A 20,386-nucleotide genomic window follows, 5' to 3' on the forward strand; every position below is an offset into this window, starting at 1 on the left:
GCAGCTCAGCATGTGGTCGCAGTCATGCGACTGCCTGGATGCAGGCGTGGGACTAATGTAAAGAAACTCCAGAGGAAAGCAGTGGAGTGTGTGAAACGGATAGTTACGGGTAAATGGCTGTTTAATGAGTCACTTATTTTATCGGGGAAGAACTTGTTTGTTGATTGAGGGCATTAGGTTTTACGGAAGAGGATTAGGGCCACTGGGGGGGAGGGGGGGGGGATTCTAAGAAAAAAGTCAGAATTCTGAGATTAAAGGCAGAATTCAGGTTTGGATGTACAATGTGGGGGAAATGTTTAATGCCCCCCCCCCAAAGACAGACAAACAAACGAAAACAAATGCTATTTCAAATAAAATGATTATGTACGGTTAAAGTTAGTTAAAATAGTTAATTTAATCATCGTTTGTGTGTTATGCAAGTTAAAATGAAAAAAAAAAAAATCAGACATAACTACAAAAGCCTAATCTTAAAGTACGCTTTCTTTCTTGAATCCAGAAATAAGGACTTACTCCACAATAAAGTCGCTGTGGCTCTTTTTATTCTGCTGACCCAATATGAGCACTGCGTAAAAGCAGTGAAGTGTGTGGAAAACCTAGCCGGGTTTACCATGACTTTAGCAGCTGCTGGTGTTACCTCTGACACCGGTTGACCACGAATGAGTAATTCATTAAGTTTCGGTTTCTGCTGCCCCGCGCAACACGACCTGCAGCAGCCGCATCACCGCTCCGGGACTCGCCTCAGAGGAGGGGAGGGCGGTGGAGGAGAGCGGAGAGAGGTGAGCGGAGTGGACTCAGTTATTACAACAAGCCGATTACTAAGGCTACTGAGCCTTCTGTGTCAATATGCGTCTGTCCTCTCTTGGTCAGACGGGAGGAGGACACAGCAGCCCACAGCCGAACTTTCCTTTTTCCCTTTTTCACATGAAAAAACTTTTTTTTAAGGGAACTTTTTTTTTTAATGGACCTACTCCACGAGAACGCACGTGAAGAAAGCCTGGATGTTTTATTTGATAAGATCTGATTTATTCTGTAAGATGTGTGTGTATGGCACTCTGCGGAGCAAACGGTGACCTCCAGGAACTTAAAAGGTTGTTTTTTTTGTTTGTTTTAGCGGCTGCATTATAATTATTATTTTTTAAATATAATAGCGAATGCTGTTCATAATTTGATCTTTACGCATTTAATTTATGTAAAGGAGGTTAAATTTGGAAGCCAAATGAAATGCTTTGCGCACTAAACTTTATTAGTAAGTGAACTCCAAGAAGCCAACTGAGGAGGGAAAGTAAAACCTCTTCTCTGCTTCGCTCACCTGCAAGTGCAAAGTGTAAAAAAAATGAGCAGCCCCTCCAGGAGTTTAGACGGACAGAAAGGTGACGGCTCAGGCACCAAACCGGAGACGCCCAGGTACCGCAGCTGGAGCAGTCTCCGCTTCTCCAAATGGAGAAGTGCGTCCCAGAGGGCAACCCCGCCTGCCACCCCTTCCCCGAAGACAGACAAGAGAAGCGACGTGAACAAGACGCTCTTCTCCCTGGTCAAGACTCACAATGACGACTACACAGCGGATCCGGATGGCCTCCTGGAGACCAACGTTGAGGGCGAAGGAGACAGTGCTAGCCAGTCTCAGGACCAGACCACCTACTTCCAGAAGCAGTTTGGATCCATGCTGCAGCCCGGGGTCAACAAGTTCTCCCTGCGCATGTTCGGCAGTCACAAAGGTGTTGCTGCTGAGCAGGAGAGGGTTAAAAGCTTTGGAGTGTGGATCATACACCCCTACAGTGACTTCAGGTAATTAGTAGAAAGCCCTTAAACTAATTTGCTCTCATTTTAGTGCAATTTGTGTAACTTAACGCATTATAACCGCAAAAATTGGACAGAAATCTGACCAGTGACATTTTCCATTTCAAGGTGCTTCCAGTCGCTCAATATTGTTTAGAGTTCCCTTGAAAGCATTTACCCTTTATCCCACTAAGCACCCTGTGATTGAGGACTCTCATCCAGTTTTTCAAGGACAGACTGCAGGATAGCAGCTGATGTCATGGTTCCCAGCACATGATAAGGCGATGAAGGGATTTGATTAGTGATACAGTATATAGGACAAGATCATCTGGATTAATGATATCACTCCCGTGTGACTCCTTTTTTTAACCCCAGGAGGAGAGAGAAGTGCATTCATCAATACTCATGATTTAACCAATCTGACTGAAAATCATCCAAATAGTTTCCTAATCTAGTTTGGCCTCACTTTGGGGGGGATCTGTCCAATAATTCAACTTTCAGGGTTAAACAACGACTCAGGAGTGATGCCCAAGCAATCTGTCGGTGAAGTCACTAATAGCCCAGCGAATTTAAAGAATTTTTAACATCAGGCCGATGCCAGACAGAGGGGATAAACCCATGCATGGGGATTATTACCCATAAGAATCCGTATAATTCCAATCTTACTCTATTATGCAATAATACACAGGCAGCTGAGGGAGGGATTAGCGCAGGCCTGCTCTTCTTAAACCTTATGCTCCCACTTCCTCTTAAAAATGAATGAATTGGGACAGTAGAGTTTGTCAGATTTCCTGTTTAGAGTTTAAGGTCACACAGTTGGTTGGTGCCTTTCTCTGTAAAATCTGCTTGTCCTCAATATGTCTCTGTGGATTCTTTTCTAGTGCTTCATCCTCCTTGTTCCAAAGATGTCCATGTTCAGCTAATTATCAATTCTACATCGATTGTAATCTGTATGCGAATGGTTTGTCTGTATCTCTATGTTGGAGCTGTGATTAGACTTATAGTGACACTTCCGGGTGTATCCCACCTCTAACCCAATGTCCCTTGGGATAGCCCCCAGCTCCACTATGACCCTGCAAGGTGGAATTAGTTGTACTCTGGGTAAAAGTGACTGATTACCATAAGACCAACATCCTCAATCTTTATAAGTATATATCTTTATATGAATATGCATCTGTGGTCTGCTTGTAGTCCGAATGCCGCTGACTTATGTTTGGATAAACCTTTGTTCCATGCAGCTAAAAGATCTGTATGGAGAAAAGAGTAATTTCATTTCCAAAAATTATAAACTGTATACAAAAGATGGACATGGCCACAGTGACATCACTGATTGGTTTAAACTCTGCAGGCCTGAAGGCTCCACACTAGCACTTTGGCCACCACTATGTTGTGTTTTGGACTACTTGTGGATGGGCTGGTGCAGTCCAAGTTAGCAGCTAACGCTACCTAAACTGATTAGTTCATAAACTGTGCAGGTGCAACACAGACACACATCTGTTAATCTTTAATAAAATATTAGAATTTTACTCACAACAACATTATTAGTCAGACATGCCAGAAAGCACCAACAGCACAAACACAGTGGAGAGTTAGAGCTTAGTGAGTTGAATCAGTGGAGGGCTGATGACAAACATCCCATTTTAAAATTTAGTAATATTCACACGGTTGAACTAAAATACACATTCACTTCCCACAAAAGTCCCAAACTATTTTTTGTTACCGTGCACTTTCTTGCAGTCTATCTGGACATTTTGACGTGGCTCATTTTTGGGCCCAGCCTTATGAGGCCTCTAAGCAGTTTTGGCACATTTGTGTTGTTGCTTGCATACACTGGGTAGCCATTAGTTATTTTGTAACGATATCTTAGTATTTCATTAGCTTATCTGAAATTGTCTAAATTTGTAAATTAAGGAAAAATAAGATCTTGAACCAGATATAACATCCCCAAAGTCACACAAACTTCCACAAAAGCCAGAAGACTGCTATTACCTTTTTATTGCAACAGCAAATACATGAAACTAATCTACTGGCGCTTTATGAAGTATTGCATCAAATATGATACTTTGAATACTAACCAAATCAAGTTTTTTTTAGTAAAGAACACAACAGTAAGCCTTTGCTTTATTCAAATTCAACCTGAAATCCTATCAGAATACACTCATGCTCCTGTCCTGCACTCACTGCTATTAAAGCTTGTCTAACGGTTTTAGATACAGCAGATTTTATTCTGCTCCTCTCTCCCTCTCACTCAGACTCAATCTATAATGTCAACAGCTATAATGCCTTCCAGATTGGTGGCGTTAATAGCAGCAAGCAGCCACTAATCTGCTGCAACATGAGAAATAATGGTAAGCACTCATGTAAAGCAGAGAGTGGACAGAGAGGGCACGGACACGAGTGAAGAACACATCAATCACTTCTGTGTCTCTGCTCAGTTTTGTCACGGGTTCACGTTGCAATCACTGAAGGGTGACTGTGATCAAAATTGGTCGGCGTCAAGTTCTCTTTCTGTGCCTTTGTAATCAAAGAGTCACTGAGAGTGAGAGAGACCCAGTGTGATTGACAGCTGATGGAAACAATCTGTAAGAAAATCCAAACCATGTCTTCCGACAGTGTACGAGACATTTGAGAGCTATAGGGAAATGGGACATGTATGACTTGAAGGAGACAGTGTATTTGTACAGCTCGTGCAATCAAGATATCCAATCTGGATCTGGAACAATGCATGCAAGCTCTAACGCACATAGGTTGGACCGTTACCGGACCATCACATGGGGAGATGGATCAGATTGGGCCTGGATTTCAGCTGGGTATAAATGCTGTGCACACATGATCACATCCTTAAGAGAAACTTGACCCAGCAGGTCAATCTCCTCTCGATAGCATAAGCTGCCAGGGAACAGGAACAAGCAGCATTAGTAGCTAGCAACTCCTCCGTTATCGTGCTGTTTGACAACCATACTTCATGGGGCCAATTTGCTGACACTCTTGGACCCCCTTGCCACCTCTCTTTCTGGCACTGTTAGCAACTTAGGTGTTCTCTTTGACAGCTCGTTTAAGTTTGACAAACAGGTATCCTCTGTAGTTAAATCTAGTTTCTACCAATTGCGTCAAATCTCCAAGGCCAAGCACTACATACCGCACAGGGACCTTGAGAAACCAATTCATGCTTTTGTGACCTCTAGATTAGACTACTGTAATTCCCTTTACTTTGGTCTCCACTCCACCCTTCTTCATAGGTTGCAGGTTGTCCAGAATGCTGTGGCACGCCTCCTGACCGGAACCGCAAGGTTTGCCTCTATCACAAGAGCATCAGGACAATTACTCTACGCATTCACACTGCACGCGAAAGCGCATCAAATCCGACTTTTTAGACCCTATGCGACCCATATCCGATCATAGTATGACAGTGTGAACAGCACAAATTCAATATTTTCAAATCTGACCTGGGTCACTTTCGTATGTGGCACTGAATCTGATACATATCTGATGTTTTAGAAAGCGACTGCTGTTTGAATGGTCACGTCGCATTAAATCTGTCTTTTACGTCACTGACACAAGATAGACGCCAATTATCAGCGCTGGAGAAGCGCCTGAGAAGACACTGAACGCTTCCTGGCCATCCTGTGAAACTGTTGGGAAGACAACGTTGGAGAAACGTGAATATTTTATTTGTACTGTATAATCTCCAGATTCTGACAGAAATCTGCAACTATCCTTTGAAGCACCGCTCCTCTCTAAAACAGCAATAAGGATCATTATTAGGCCATATGTAAATAACAAAATAACTTTATAACTTAAAGCAAAATTGGGAAACGTAAAGTCCCAAATGAGTCTTTATATTAAGGGCCATCAGTGAAACAATACTGTTTGCTCTGGGTCTAAACAGAGCGCGTTGTGTGTGACGTCTTTTGCGCATGCGGGCCGCTTTGAGGCTTTACACTAGAGCGTGTTTGCGGTCACATTTTATTTGTAGTGTGAACAAGCGGACAAAATAAATAAATAAATAAAAAAAATCAGATTTGATCAAAGAATTGGAATTGAGCAATAAGACCTGCAGTGTGAACGTGGCCTTAGTGCAGCCTAGATCCCGGCTAAAGACCAGAGGTGACCGTGCTTTTGCCCTGGCAGCCCCGAGCCTCTGGAAAAATCTTCCCTCTGACTCCATCTAGTCATTTAAATCTCAGTTAAAAACGTACCTGTTTGACCGAGCGTTTTCAGTTAGTTAGTGCACTTCCCCCTATATTTTACCCTTCTGTCATTTATCTTCCTACTAATGTCCCACTGCATAAATACCCCCACCTTATATTTATGTGTTGCGGCTCCTCCAACCTATGATCGTGGCAGGCTAAACATGAGGACACAGATGACGGGCAACAATATACGCATAAAATATGCTTCTGTACCATTTGCTCCTTTTACTCCACATGCAGCTGTCCAATGTACAAATCAGCACATGGGATTAACTATTAAACAAATGCACAGACTGCACAAACAAATAACTGCAACTCACCAATAACTGCACCAATTACAATGCCAACTTACAACTTGGCCTATGGCATCAATTAGTGCACAAATATACATAAACCATCAAGTTACAGTCAAATACATGAAAATAATTCAAGCTGCGGTCAACAGAAAGTTTTGCCTCATGCTCACCCTACCTTTCTGATCATCAACATCAGGTGCGTTGAACAGGTGAGTGCAACCACATTTATCATCTACCACACCCATGAGACACGCCCCACACCAGTGCACCAATACAGCAAGTCCATTTAAACCAACCCACTTAATCAAAAAAGGAACAACTCATATGGCTCCTACATTATAAATACCCTGTAATTTTATCTTCTAAACCATGCTATAATGTTTTACTTCTTATTCTGTCTGTACCTTTGGGGGGTTTTGTACTCTGTTATAGCCTTTTTTATCTTTTATCTTATGTTTTAACCTTGTTGTGAAGCACTTTGGTGTACCTTTGGTTTTAAACGTGCTATATAAATAAAGTTGTACTGTATTGTATTGTACAGAAAGTGACTTAAAAACAAAAAGCTCGATTACGTGATATCTTTGCTACTAGGTGTCCAGTCTGCATACTCTGTGTATGATGGCATTAAAGTGGTATTGGGCAGGTGGGGGCACCCTAATGTGCATCAGAGCGTGGGGAAAAAAAACAATCACTTAGAAATAAGATTTTTTTTTTTTTAATTGTATTGTGAGCTCCAGTTGATTTGTTTTCTTTGCATACTGGCTGTAATCCACAAACACGTGTTGCTGCTGCTCTAAAGTTTACTACTCTTTGTGGATTTAACTAAATTTAGCAAGATATAAGCAGACAGATCTGCTTAAAAAAACATTTGCTACCCTCAATGTAATGCAACCCTGACCATTAACCAACCAGAGCTGTAAACTTCACCACAGTACGGTAAGCTCTCAGTCCTCTATACCTTTAGCTTGTACAGTTTGGTGATATTTGCTAAGCTGTTTAAAACATTTAAAATCACCTGCCAGTTATAAATGTTACTCTGTTTATGCTCACACTTCTTCTGTAGTGCCAGCCAGACCCATCAGCTAAATGCTAAAGTTCCACAGCAACAGCTTTATGGACATCTGCATGATGAACAAATCACAGGAAAGGATTCTGATGAGAGTGTAAAGGGGCCATGGGATGTTATTATTTTTCTTAAGATTGTAAACTGTCCTAAACCGAGCTCTGCACTCATCCTCTTCTCTCCAGGTTTTACTGGGACATCGTAATGCTCCTGTTGATGATGAGCAATCTTGTCATTTTGCCCTGGGGTATCACCTTCTTCGAAGACCAGAACACCATGCCCTGGATCACCTTCAACGTCTTGTCAGACACACTCTTCCTCATGGATCTGGTTTTCAACTTCCGTACGGGCATTTTGGAAGAGGACAGCCACATCATCCTGGACCCCAAAGAGATCCGCATTCATTACCTCCGCACTTGGTTCCTGGTGGATTTCATCTCCTCCATCCCTGTCGACTACATCTTTCTCATCGTCGACCTCGAATCCCGACACGAGTCATCAGACGTGTACCGTACCGCTCGTGCACTTCGCATTGTGCGTTTCACAAAGATCCTCAGTCTGCTGCGTCTTCTCCGTCTGTCTCGCCTCATCCGATACATCCACCAATGGGAGGAGGTAATGCAAAGGCAGGGAAGCGGGCACGTGCTTAGAACAAAAGAAACAGAAATGTCGTAATTTGATCGTTTCTGTGACTTTCTTTCTGACAGATTTTCCACATGACTTATGACCTGGCCAGTGCTGTGGTGCGTATAGTCAACTTGATTGGAATGATGTTGCTGTTGTGTCACTGGGATGGCTGCCTGACCTTTATGGTACCTATGCTGCAAGACTTTCCTTCAGACTGCTGGGTATCCAAAAACAATATGGTGGTGAGTAGATGAAGAAAAGAAAGTAAAATTACATATTTAAAGTAGTATGTGAGTATATAGCTACAATTCCAAATTTGATCAGATCAGTGTTAGTTGGCATTTTTTTGAAGGAGGCAAAGTAATTTAACTCAGTGGCATACAAACCACACCACAACGAACTAAACCACAAACTTGGCAAAGCCACATCGCCCACAGTGTGCATTGAGTGCAAGAGTAAAAATCAAAATTGAAATGAGATACTGTTCTCACGTTTGGAGATCATCTTAACTGAAACCAGGACCACGCGTCAAACACTGCATCTGCACATACATACTGTGCAAAAGTCATGAGCCACCCCTCATTTGTTTGTGTTTTGCTTCCAAGGAGATAGGCAGACAGTTCTCAAGGTTTTTGTCATATCTCAGCATGGTATGCAGTCACACGCACACAAAAAATCATATCTGAAAGACTTGTTCTTAAAAAAATGGGACAAAAATCCAGTCTGACACTGGACTTGAGAGATGCATCTGGCCCTTCAGTTAATCTACTGTTCACCGAAGCCTCATCAAAAATGGTCTCAGTGGAAGGGTGGCTGTCAAGATGCCATTCATAAAGAAAGGAAACAGAGAGAAGAGGCTGAGGTACGCCAAATTACACAAGAACTGGACTGAAAATCAAAGGCAACAGGTCTGATGGAGTGATGAATCCAAATTTGAAATGTTACTTCAAATTGTCATCAATATATATTAAGGATGACAGCATCATCATCATCTGTAGCATGACATGATGATCCCAAACACATTACCAGTCCAGTAAAAGCACAACTGAATTAAAAAAAACACATGGAACACTATCAGTCACGGATGGGCTTCCCCGGAGCTCGGGCCTCAACATTATCGAAGCGGTATGGGATCAGCTTGACAGAGAACAGAACAAAAGGCAGCCAACATCCAAGGAAGAGCTTTGAGTGTCCTTCTAGAAGCCTGGAGAAATATTCCTGAAGACTCCTTAAAGACTACATGTAATTAAACTGGTTTCCAACTGTTTTGCCGTGTTTTAGTCTTAACTTCTGGTTAGGTTTAACAGAGGTATGTGTGTCTCTGGTGTTTTCCAATTTAGCACAGTATTCTTTACAAGATACAAAATCTTTACTTGGATGTGAAACGGCTGACAGCTGTCTGTATTTTCCCAAAGTTGCAGGCTCATAGATGACCTCATTTCATCCTCTGTCTCACCTCGCCTCATTGTTAACTACCTTTTTCAGAACTCTACATGGCACATCCAGTACTCCTACGCTCTGTTTATGGCCATGAGTCACATGCTGTGCATAGGATACGGTGCTCACCCTCCAGAGGGCATGACCGATGTTTGGCTCACCATGGTCAGCATGGTAGTCGGGGCCACATGCTACGCCATGTTCCTCGGCCATGCCACTAACCTGGTCCAGTCCTTGGACGCCTCGCATCGGCAGTATCAAGAGAAGGTAATCATGCACACTTGTGACCTGCAGCTTCAGTTGCTTTGTGGACAATATCTTCCAAGAACCTCACGTGGATGCTAATGTGATTCGGGCTTTGAGCTTTAATATCCCAGCCATGTTTCATATCACAGACTGGCTTACTTGCTCGTACTTTATTCGTACAAACTGTGCCAAATGCCTAGAGAATATGTGTATTATCTAATGGACTTTGCAGCCTTACCATGACCCATTCCAGGGGATTTTCACAAGATAAAGCAGAACAGATGAACAAATGGCGGCACCTTTGTTTTGGATAACTGTCTGCCAATGCCCATTACAGATGAGTTTGTAATCCACTTAAAATGGGAGAAACAGCCTGCAAAACAAATGGAATGAATATGTAATTATTGTTCTTGGGGATAATTCGCAAAACACATGCTAGAACATGTGACTAATTGTGTGTTTTCTGCTGTTTCCAGTATAAACAAGTGGAGCAGTACATGTCATTTCATAAACTGCCAGCAGACTTAAGACAGAGGATCCACGATTACTATGAGCAGCGATTCCAAGGCAAGATGTTTGATGAGGACAACATCCTTGGAGAGCTCAGTGACCCACTCAAGGAGGTGTGTGACCTTACCTGCTGTTTCTTGCTTCCTCTCTCCAGTTTTTTTATAAAGTGTTGAATAAGTTCATCTTTTATGTTAAAAAAAACATCAGATCAGTTGTTAGATATGCTAAGGGCTAGTTAACAATGCTTTCATTCCTGTTTATAGACTAACTGACATATTTTTTTCCACAATAATATGCTATATATCACAATATGGTAAAACATAGATTATTTGATTTGTATGTTGATCTGTAAGCTTCTTCCTCTTGTTTTGGCTTTTGTCTCAGTAGATCATCTGCCTCCATTTCACTCTATCCCAGCATCCTCCTCCTCTGTCACACCAGCCTTCTGTGTACCCTATTGACTATGTCCATAAATCTTTGCTATCGTCTTCCTCTTTTGCTCCCACCTGGCAGCTTCATCTTTAACATCATGACCAAAATCCTCCTGGGAACTGAGGAAATTTTTTTAATGATTTCCTGCCTCTTTGGAGCTAAAAGAGGCCACCCAAACACACGAGATACCGATGGAAAGCCCAGGATCTCCTCTATTTAGCACATCAGGTCTTAGTAAGGTAGCTCAAATAAGTCAAAAGATATAGAGCATAAACAAATGTCCATTATAGAGGACATAAATTAATAGCCTGGTTCTCATGAGGATATATTCACTATCCCTCCAATCGCCTCCAATCTTTTTGCCAGTTCTACAGTCTCCACAGTGTACATCACTCATCCACCTTCACTATCTCTACTCCTTACACGTTCACCTTTCCGCCTCTCTCTCATTCACACACATGTATTCTGTCTCACTTCTATTGTCCTTCATTCCTCTTCTCTCCAGAGCATACCCCCACCTCTCTATGCTCTCACTTCTCTCAGTGTTATCTGCGAACATCTTAGTCCATAGAGACTCCTGTCTGACCTCATCTGTTAATCTGTCCATCACAACTGCAAACAAGAAGGGGCTCAGAACTGATCCCTGATGTAATCCCACCTTGAACCCATCTGTCACTCCTGCTGCACACCTCACCACTGATAGACAGTAAACAATGGTTTTGATACTTGGGTGATGAGTTTGCTTTATTTCATAAGAGAAAAAAAAGCTTCACATTCTCAGTTTCAAGCTGAAGAGCTGCTGTCTGAAAACACTGAAAACTTTACAAATGTTGATGTTTTAATGTTTTAAATCTACCAAATCTTTCATATATGTGACTGTAGTTAAAAACTGGCAGAGATGTTTTATGACAACTTCTCGTATCGTACATTTTCTCCCCCTCATGCAGGAGATTGTCAGCTATAACTGTCGTGGACTCGTAGCCAATATGCCACTGTTTGCCAACACTGACCCTCATTTTGTGACGGTGATCCTGACCAAGCTGCGTTTCGAAGTCTTCCAGCCAGGAGATTTTATTATACGAGAGGGAACGCTGGGTCGGAAAATGTACTTTATCCAGCACGGCTCCGTCACCATCATCCCACGTGGTAGTAAGGAGATTAAGCTCAGCGATGGAGCATATTTTGGGGGTAAATCGTGCTTTCTTTTTCCTGTGATTGTATTGCCAAACTTTTTCCATTTTTAGTCTTTATGATAACATAATCAGGTGGTATTTCTTCATATTTATGGTCCAGACATGCGGGTGGTATAGATCCTCTCATTTAACAAGTGGGATGAACTACATATTTAAAATTGTGTCTTCCTTGTTTCAGAGATTTGCTTGCTGACACAGGGACGACGCACAGCCAGCGTGAGGGCTGAGACCTACTGCCGTCTTTACTCGTTGAGCGCGGACAGTTTCAACGAGGTCCTGGAGGAGCATCCTCTGATGAGGAGGGCGTTTGAGAATGTGGCCGTGAACCGACTGGACCGCGTTGCTCGCAGACCGAGTTATCAGCCAGTCCCAGATGAATGACTCCCTCAGCACCATGAGAAAAACATTCCAGCCAGACTCATCGAGCACATTTGTCACATTTAAACTGCACATGACAAAGATATCTTCTATTGAAGCACGCTGATGGACAATCAGATAGCGAGACCTACTTAAACTTATTAGTACAGCATTACTGCGATGATGTGAAAATAGTCTACCTTCAGTGGTTTTATTTTATTATTTGAACTTGAATCAGCTGTAATATGTGCTCATGTTTGTGTTAGAGCTTTGTATACTCTTTGTGTAAAATCACCTGTATAATTTTGAAACTGTATGGACATCAGTGATGATCTTTTTTTTCTCCTGTTCTGATGATACTACATTTTGATTTACATGAGCTTTTTATTTATGTATTTATGTATTGATGTATTGATTTATTTTTTACCAAGAGTCTGTCTAGATTGGTCTCTTTCCAGCCGTAAATACCTCTTTTAAAGCACATTTTAGTGGCCTGTAGTGACACTTTGATTATGTATCAGATCATCCGTCCAGGATATTGACAGCCTGCAGGAGCAGCAGCTGGTGTTACATCATTCAGCTTTCTGTGGCTCTATTTTACATGATCCTTCTCATCTGTAGGTTGCCTGATGTCAAGATTTAATGCTGATGTTCACAGAAGATCAGTTGCAGTTATGTAATATCTCCAGCTGTACACAGACAGGTTTCACAGAGCTCATATAAAGAATAATTTATACCCAGTATTATTTGTTTCCATACTGTTTTTGTTTCATTTTTTCTGGCATATTGTTTATTTATAATGTAAAACTAATGAATGAGAATAAAGTCTCTATAGGTTAACTAGTATGTAACCGTCAGACGATGCTGTTGTATAATATAAGTTCTATTTTTTGTAAATATATCAGCTGAACTTTCTCAGTTTTTTTTTTACTTCACTTTTTTAGTGGGGTTACATACAGGGTATACATGCAGCATTTTTCACAGCAGAAGCCACAGCTGTATCTAAACATTAACAATGTAGTTATTAGAAGTTTATTTCTGTTCTGTTTTTGCTTCAAAGAAAGATTTTACAAATTTAAATTGACTGAACGCTGATTTACATTTAGATTAATAATGTGTACTTTTCTCAGGTGCATTTGAAACAGCATGATTTTGAAAATTTTCATCTGATGCACACAAAACAGTCATTTTTTGAATTTACAAGTTTAACTGAAATGTCTTTATTTTTTCTTATTTTTCTGATTATTACCTTTATATTGATGATGTCATGTGTATACCAATGTCTGTAACCTTGAAGCATAAATATCAAATATGTATTTTTTCCTATGCAGTGTGTTATTTGTGATTATGTATAAAGAACGTGCAGACACGTTGATCAAAGAAATACTGTTTTACTTAAGAAAACGTTTTTGAAGCTCTTTTCCGCAGCTTTGCCAAGAACATTAAGTCACACGTCCAGAATGTATCTTATTGTGACTTATCATAATATTCACTCACTATTTCATAAATCTGAGAAGGATTCTTAAAGGTATGCCTTTTATCCTCATAATACTCTCTGCTCCTTATTTCTGTTCTCTTTCCCTCTCACCCTCCAACCAGTTACAGCAGATGGCTACCCTTCCCTGTACCTGCATATGCCAGAGGTTTCTTCTTGTTTGAAGGGAGTTTTCCCTCCTCACAGTCGCAAAGTGCTGCTCACAGGGGATCGCCTGATCATTGGGGTTTGAAGGGTCTCTACATTACAATATAAATCTCATTCAGGTAACTCATAAATCTCATCAGAACTACGAGATATAAAGTCATGGCCTTGTTTTTCATAACAGTAACGTCCATTCTCACAATGATATGATGAACATTCTCATTAATGTGAAACAGTAAGTAATTATCCATAAATATGGTGGTATGAGCATGTTCTGAATGTATATTACAAGATCCTGTTATTATAAATAAGATGTTTTGGTATTTCCTATATACTTTGTGGCTTCATAATACTACAGTACCATATTGCTACATTGTTTAACAAACAATAAGTAATTATTATGATAAATATTATCATATATAACGATATTTAATAAACTGCCATGATTATAAATGCTAATGAACTATAATAACTTGAAAACATATAATAAATTTAAGGTTACCATAGTTTTTATAATAAAATAAGATATGCTTTATTATCCCAAAAGGTGTAAAACATCCAAAATAACAGAATATCTGTAATGACTAGATTAGCTCAATAAAAATTATCATATGGTCAAAACTGAAAGAGAGAGAGAGAGCAATTATAAATATAATAAATTATTAACAATAATGTAAACAAATTATATAAATAAATAAAATAAAACAGTTCATTTTATAAAACCCTTAATATCTCAACATAGGTTAAATAAAGGTTACATAAATTAAATAGACTCTATGTAAAAAGCTAAATATAGTAAAAGTAGCTTTATATAGTAAAACTGTTAAAATTCAACATGTTTGTTTTTCTTCCAAATATACAAAAACAAGCACGCTCGGTAAATATAAGACCATATTACAGCTCGTTATTTTGAGAGGGTTTAAAATGCAAGATAAAAGCCTAATTTGTGAACAATGAACATAAAATAAAATACGTGCATAACCTCGTAGTTCTCTGGCATTATGAAAGTGTGTTTTAAATAACCCTCCGCATTATGTATCCGGGCCGTGAGCTCTGCTTCCTGTCTCGCTTTATTTCATAAACTCGGGACGCAGAGGAAAGGTAAAGAGGGTTGACTGTCTGCTGCCTTACCTCAGCACGTTTGTGGCTTATTTCAGTTCAGTTTTTTTTTAACGTATATTTACTTTTTTAAAAATGTAATATCTGCACGTTGCACAGTGAACCCGCTGTTTTTATTCTGACATTACAAGGTTAACCGCTAGCCAGTTTAGCTTAGCGCTAGGCTAGCGGTGGCTATCTGAGTATGGAGGTCAGCGGTGTGTACACCTGTCATCACACTGAAGCAAGGCAGACCTGATCAGTTTTGTCCAGTAATCACTCGCCCTTTTACCGACCGTATGAGATAAAATAGCCCAGCTGCAGGGTTAGGTTTGATAACATGGCTGGCAGTCGCCTTCACCTTCGTTACTTAACTCGGTTAGCTCTGACATAACATCACAAAAGAGTTAGCACTGGACCACCGCAAGAAATACATCATGCTAAAACTGACAGCTAATCTAAATGTATGGTGTTGAAATGAAATGTCAGCTCTCGTTTCGGTGCTCTGTGTTTGACATTTATTTTTTATAAAACTCAGGCTGAGGTGTTTTTAGTGCGTGATTTGTTTTTAGCTGAGAGGGCCATTAAATAGCAAATTATGATGATCAGAAGATGGTGTTATGAAGTTGTTGATGCAGTGACACTGAGTAACACCCGACCAATAGTACAAAAGATATTGGTACTGATATGTCAGTAAATATTGTGTGTGTGTGTGATCTGTGACAGAAAGGGAAACTCATTGTTTTTTACATTTACAGCAGCGTATTTCACAAACTAGTACAGACAGCTTTGCTCTGCTCAGCATGGACTCAAGGTGCTTTTTACTACAAGTGTCATTCACACAAGTGTTTGTTCTAAAAAGAAGTGCCCTTTTTGGACACACTCACACTTCGTTTTCTTTATAGGGGGAAACTCAGGCTTCAGTATCTTGCTCAGAGTTACTTCAGTATGCAGACTGGAGTACCCCTAACCCCTCAGCCACAACTGCCCCCATTATGTCCACTCACTGTGTAAAATATGGATATAGGCATCGTCACATCAGCTCTTGGTTTTGGTTTCTTCAGTGTCACAGCAGGTTAAACAGCAGCTCTCTGTGCCTGTGCAGCTGCTTTCTTTTATTAGTGTTTGAAAATGAAAATGATTCAGGCTCAGTCTTGTTTTTTTATTTTTTCATGCAGAAAGGATGCTGTCCTTTTCTCGAGCTGTGGTGAGCGGGGTGGCCCGTGCCCCAGCTGCTATCAGTCAGAGTGGCGTCACTACTATCACACGATACAACAGCACAGCACAGGTATGACCCATGTTGTTAAAACCAGTATAAAACAAATTAAATCCTTACAACTGTAGTAACAGTTTGTTTTTTTTCTCTGCTTTTTCTGGCAGAGTGCTCCTAAGAAAACTAAATTTGGACCGCTGGCAGATCAGGACAGAATCTTCACCAACCTTTATGGCCGACATGAATGGAGGTAACACCCCTGTGTTGTTCTCTTGTGAATTTGATGCAAGGTGAGAGGTTTAACAAACAAAAACACAGTTGCAACCTTCTCATATTTGTGCCACAGGCTGAATGGGGCTTTGAAGCGTGGCGACTGGTACAAAACTAAGGAGATTCTTTTGAAGGGAGTCGACTGGATTCTCAATGAGATCAAAGTTTCTGGCCTGCGTGGGAGAGGTGGAGCTGGCTTCCCTACTGGCATGAAGTGGAGCTTCATGAACAAGCCCAGTGATGGCCGGTCAGTGAGGACACAGATATCATTTTGCAATTTTAGTGCTAAGTTGTAACATTTTTACAAAAACTTAACTACATTTGGAGCAATAATAAAGCAAATACAAGCACTTACAACACTCATTTTTTAAAAGGAATGCTTCTGGCGTTCTTATAGTTCAACCAGTTTGATGTTTATCATAGTTTTCATAAAACAGAGCAGATTTATTTTGATTCAGTTTGTTTTTTCTGTCAGCCAATTATCAGAAATTGCCATGTGTTGTGCAGCCTTTGTGCAAGATAAACTCCGCTTCTTTGACAGTAATGTTTATTACACCGACTTGTTTCTGTTTTCGTATGTTAGCCCAAAGTATCTGGTGGTGAATGCAGATGAGGGAGAACCGGGCACCTGTAAGGACAGGGAGATCATGAGGAATGACCCACACAAGCTGGTCGAAGGCTGCCTGATCGCTGGGAGGGCCATGGGAGCCCGTGCTGCTTACATCTACATCAGAGGAGAGTTCTACAATGAGTCCTCTAACCTGCAGGTAGAGATGGATAGAGACAACTGAGATCAAGTCTTTAAATTTATCATACACCTCACTATCATCTTCAGTTTATGGAGAAAATGCAAAGAGATCAAAACAAAACACTTAAACATTACTGTAGTCGATGCATGTCTGAAGGACCCGGGTTAAAATTGAGCTCATCTTTTTAAGCTTTCAGCATAATTACAAATGATTGTAAAACATGGTCCACAACTGATACAATTTTGGGAATATCACTGCAAATATTTTCATACCAGTGAAGAGCATTATTATAACAAATATAAATAAGCGATGGAGTACAGCAACAAAACAAAGAGGAAAAAACTCTGGTTCAAATCATAAATCAGCTTCTCAGCTGATATAACAGTGACCATATTTAAAATGAGTTTTGTTTATTTCAAATATTTTGATCCATAAATTTGGCTGATTAATATAAACTTTCTCCAGGCCGACAGGAGTTATTCTGTCTGCTTCTAGCAATGACTCCAGTACATTTTATTCTGAAGCTTTATGGATTACTTTCCTTTCCAGATTTAAAATATTAATATAACGTGTGAAATTTGATTTTTTTTTTTTTTTTTAAAAGGGCTTATAGTATAATCTTATTATAACCCATTATTTTTTATTATACTGCCCTTCAGCCATATTTAAAGTAATTAAATTTGTCTTATTTTTCAAGGCCTGGGAAGGGGAAAGTAAGTGTTTATTTGTTTGTTGTTTAAATGTTATATTGGATACTGATAATAAGCTGCATACTTTCAGATTATATTAAAGTTGGTAATGTGACTAAATTAAAAAAAAAATCAGCTGTACAACTAATGTCTTTTAGTTGGAGGTGATTCAGACACAAAAGTAGCTGCACCTCCATCCAACTCAATTTCATACAGATTAAGCCTCATATTCTCTCTGCTGGCTCTTAGGTGGCCATCAATGAAGCCTACGCTGCTGGGCTAATTGGAAAGAACGCCTGTGGCTCTGGTTATGACTTTGATGTGTTTGTGATGCGTGGTGCCGGAGCCTACATCTGTGGAGAGGAGACCGCTCTTATCGAGTCCTTGGAAGGAAAGCAGGGGAAGCCCCGTCTGAAGCCCCCCTTCCCTGCAGATGTCGGTGAGTTCCTGTCTACAGAGTCGGGGTTAGAATTAAACAGTTTCTGTATTAATTACATTTTCCACACTGCTGCTTCTTCTGCTGGGCCCTCATTATTCTTGCTAAAATAAAAGCACGTCTCAAATGTCAACACCACTCCCTCTAATGTGTTTGAAGGTGTGTTTGGATGCCCAACAACTGTCGCCAACGTGGAGACTGTAGCTGTGGCGCCCACCATCTGTCGTCGTGGAGGCTCGTGGTTTGTCTCCTTTGGCAGGGAGAGAAACTCGGGCACAAAGCTGTTCAACATCTCTGGGCATGTCAACCACCCCTGCACAGTAGAAGAGGAGATGTCTATTCCTCTGAAAGAGCTCATTGAGAGACACGCAGGTACATAATGCACTAAAAATGTAAAAATCACATCATTTTTGCCTGATAGGATTCAAAAAAAAAAAGAGAAAAAAAAGGAGGTAGTGGAAGTCTTCCTGCGTGAAGGGAGTCACGGACTGAAAAGATTAAGACAGCTTAGCTTAAGCACAGCCTTAAGTGCTTCTTCTTCTTCTTCTTTTTCTTCTTTTAACTTAATTGGAACAAACATCTGTCTGGTAGGTGGGGTGCGTGGTGGCTGGGATAACCTGCTGGCTGTAATTCCCGGTGGGTCCTCAACACCCCTCATCCCCAAGAACGTGTGCGAAGATGTGCTGATGGACTTTGATGGCCTTATTCAGGCGCAGACTGGGCTGGGCACTGCTGCTCTCATCGTCATGGACAAATCGGTAAATATGTCAGCTCTATAGTATATTTAGCTCAATAAGAAATGCAAATTACTGCTGTTAAACGAGTGGATGGGTTTTACTTTTGCAGACTGACATTATTAAAGCCATCGCCCGTCTGATTGAATTCTACAAGCATGAGAGTTGTGGCCAGTGCACACCGTGCAGAGAGGGTAAATGCCACTTCAGTTCAGTTCTGCACACCTTAATATTTCTCCACCATCTTCATTAAATTAAAACGTGTGAGTTTTTTCTTGTTGTGTTTTTCTGCAGGAGTGGACTGGATGAATAAGATGATGTGGCGTTTTGCGAGTGGTGATGCACGTTCAGCAGAGATAGACATGATTTGGGAGATCAGCAAGCAGATCGAGGGGCACAGTATCTGTGCACTGGGCGATGGTGCGGCGTGGCCTGTGCAGGTAAATGCATCTCATGTCTTCATGGAACTATTAATGGGAAACTCAATACTTCAAAATGCATTAGGTACACTTACTGTATGTGACATGTAACTAATGCAGGGACGATAATGTTACAGATTGAAGAATACAGCATTACACTCATAGGTGTTTGTAAAGCCTCACCCATGTGTAGAAACCCCATGGCGACCAGAGGTTGCCAAGGGGTTCGCGTTGCACTCTTCACAATTGATTAGCGAGTAGCTTGATTACATGTTGTATTATTTGTAAAGCTCCCTGTTTGTTTTCTGCCTCAAGTCCAGCAGGATAACTGACCAAAACCCCTCTCTTCTCTCATCTGTGTTCCCAGGGATTGATCAGGCACTTCAGACCTGTCATGGAAAGCCGAATTGCTGAATTCCAGCAGCAGAAGCAGGCAAGGGTTTGAACGGCTTCTTCAAGTCCTTGATCTAATTTTCCTTCGCCCAGAACCCTGTGCTTGTCTTTCACAGATTATTTAAAGAAAAGAGAATGTGCCGTCTTATCAACTCTTCATCAAGCGTTGCATTGATGTGTCTGCCTTGTGAAACAATATTACCAATAAAGTTCTATGATACTTTAATAAAGACTTATTCTTTTTCTTGTGGTTCTTTTTTCTTGTTTTCAATCTCTTGTGTTTTTACTTGTAGGGGAAAAAGATCTTATTAATTACAATAATTACCTGAAGTCTTTATTATTATTATTATTATTACTGAGTCTGTTATTTAAACAGGTAGTCTCATTGAGACCAAGAGTTCTATTTACATGCAGTGAAAGTATTTAAACCTAGTTTTTATAACTTCAGTGTGAACAAGAGGTACAGCTAACATTTTAATATATTTTAGGATCAGTAGTCTCAGGTTTAAATATGTATAATTTTCAATTATCGATTCTCTTAATTGCAGCCTGGTGCTGCGTTGTGATTGGTTGATTGGTTAAATCATTTGAAAGCCATAAACCTGGTGCACTGCAA

At 40.5% G+C, this 20,386-nt stretch overlaps 2 protein-coding genes across 2 annotated transcripts; both read left to right on the top strand.

Moving 5' to 3' along the window:
* Positions 1-1,112: 1,112 nt before the first annotated feature.
* On the top strand, positions 1,113-12,883 carry hcn3 (hyperpolarization activated cyclic nucleotide-gated potassium channel 3). The gene is made up of 7 exons (XM_006787961.3): positions 1,113-1,785; positions 7,514-7,943; positions 8,036-8,197; positions 9,441-9,659; positions 10,115-10,261; positions 11,528-11,768; positions 11,952-12,883. Exons 1-7 carry the CDS (start codon positions 1,334-1,336, stop codon positions 12,152-12,154), a joined length of 1,854 nt encoding a protein of 617 aa, XP_006788024.2. The 5' UTR covers positions 1,113-1,333; the 3' UTR covers positions 12,155-12,883.
* Positions 12,884-14,780: 1,897 nt separating this feature from the next.
* ndufv1 (NADH:ubiquinone oxidoreductase core subunit V1) lies at positions 14,781-20,000 on the top strand. The gene is made up of 11 exons (XM_087835254.1): positions 14,781-14,870; positions 16,046-16,155; positions 16,248-16,330; positions 16,427-16,597; positions 16,934-17,117; positions 18,038-18,227; positions 18,384-18,596; positions 18,816-18,982; positions 19,071-19,152; positions 19,253-19,398; positions 19,745-20,000. Exons 2-11 carry the CDS (start codon positions 16,051-16,053, stop codon positions 19,820-19,822), a joined length of 1,419 nt encoding a protein of 472 aa, XP_087691380.1. The 5' UTR covers positions 14,781-14,870; positions 16,046-16,050; the 3' UTR covers positions 19,823-20,000.
* The last annotated feature ends 386 nt before the right edge of the window (positions 20,001-20,386 follow it).

The sequence above is a fragment of the Neolamprologus brichardi genome, chromosome 22 (genome assembly GCF_056152115.1).
Source record: "Neolamprologus brichardi isolate AB-2024 chromosome 22, ASM5615211v1, whole genome shotgun sequence".
NCBI lineage: Eukaryota > Metazoa > Chordata > Actinopteri > Cichliformes > Cichlidae > Neolamprologus > Neolamprologus brichardi.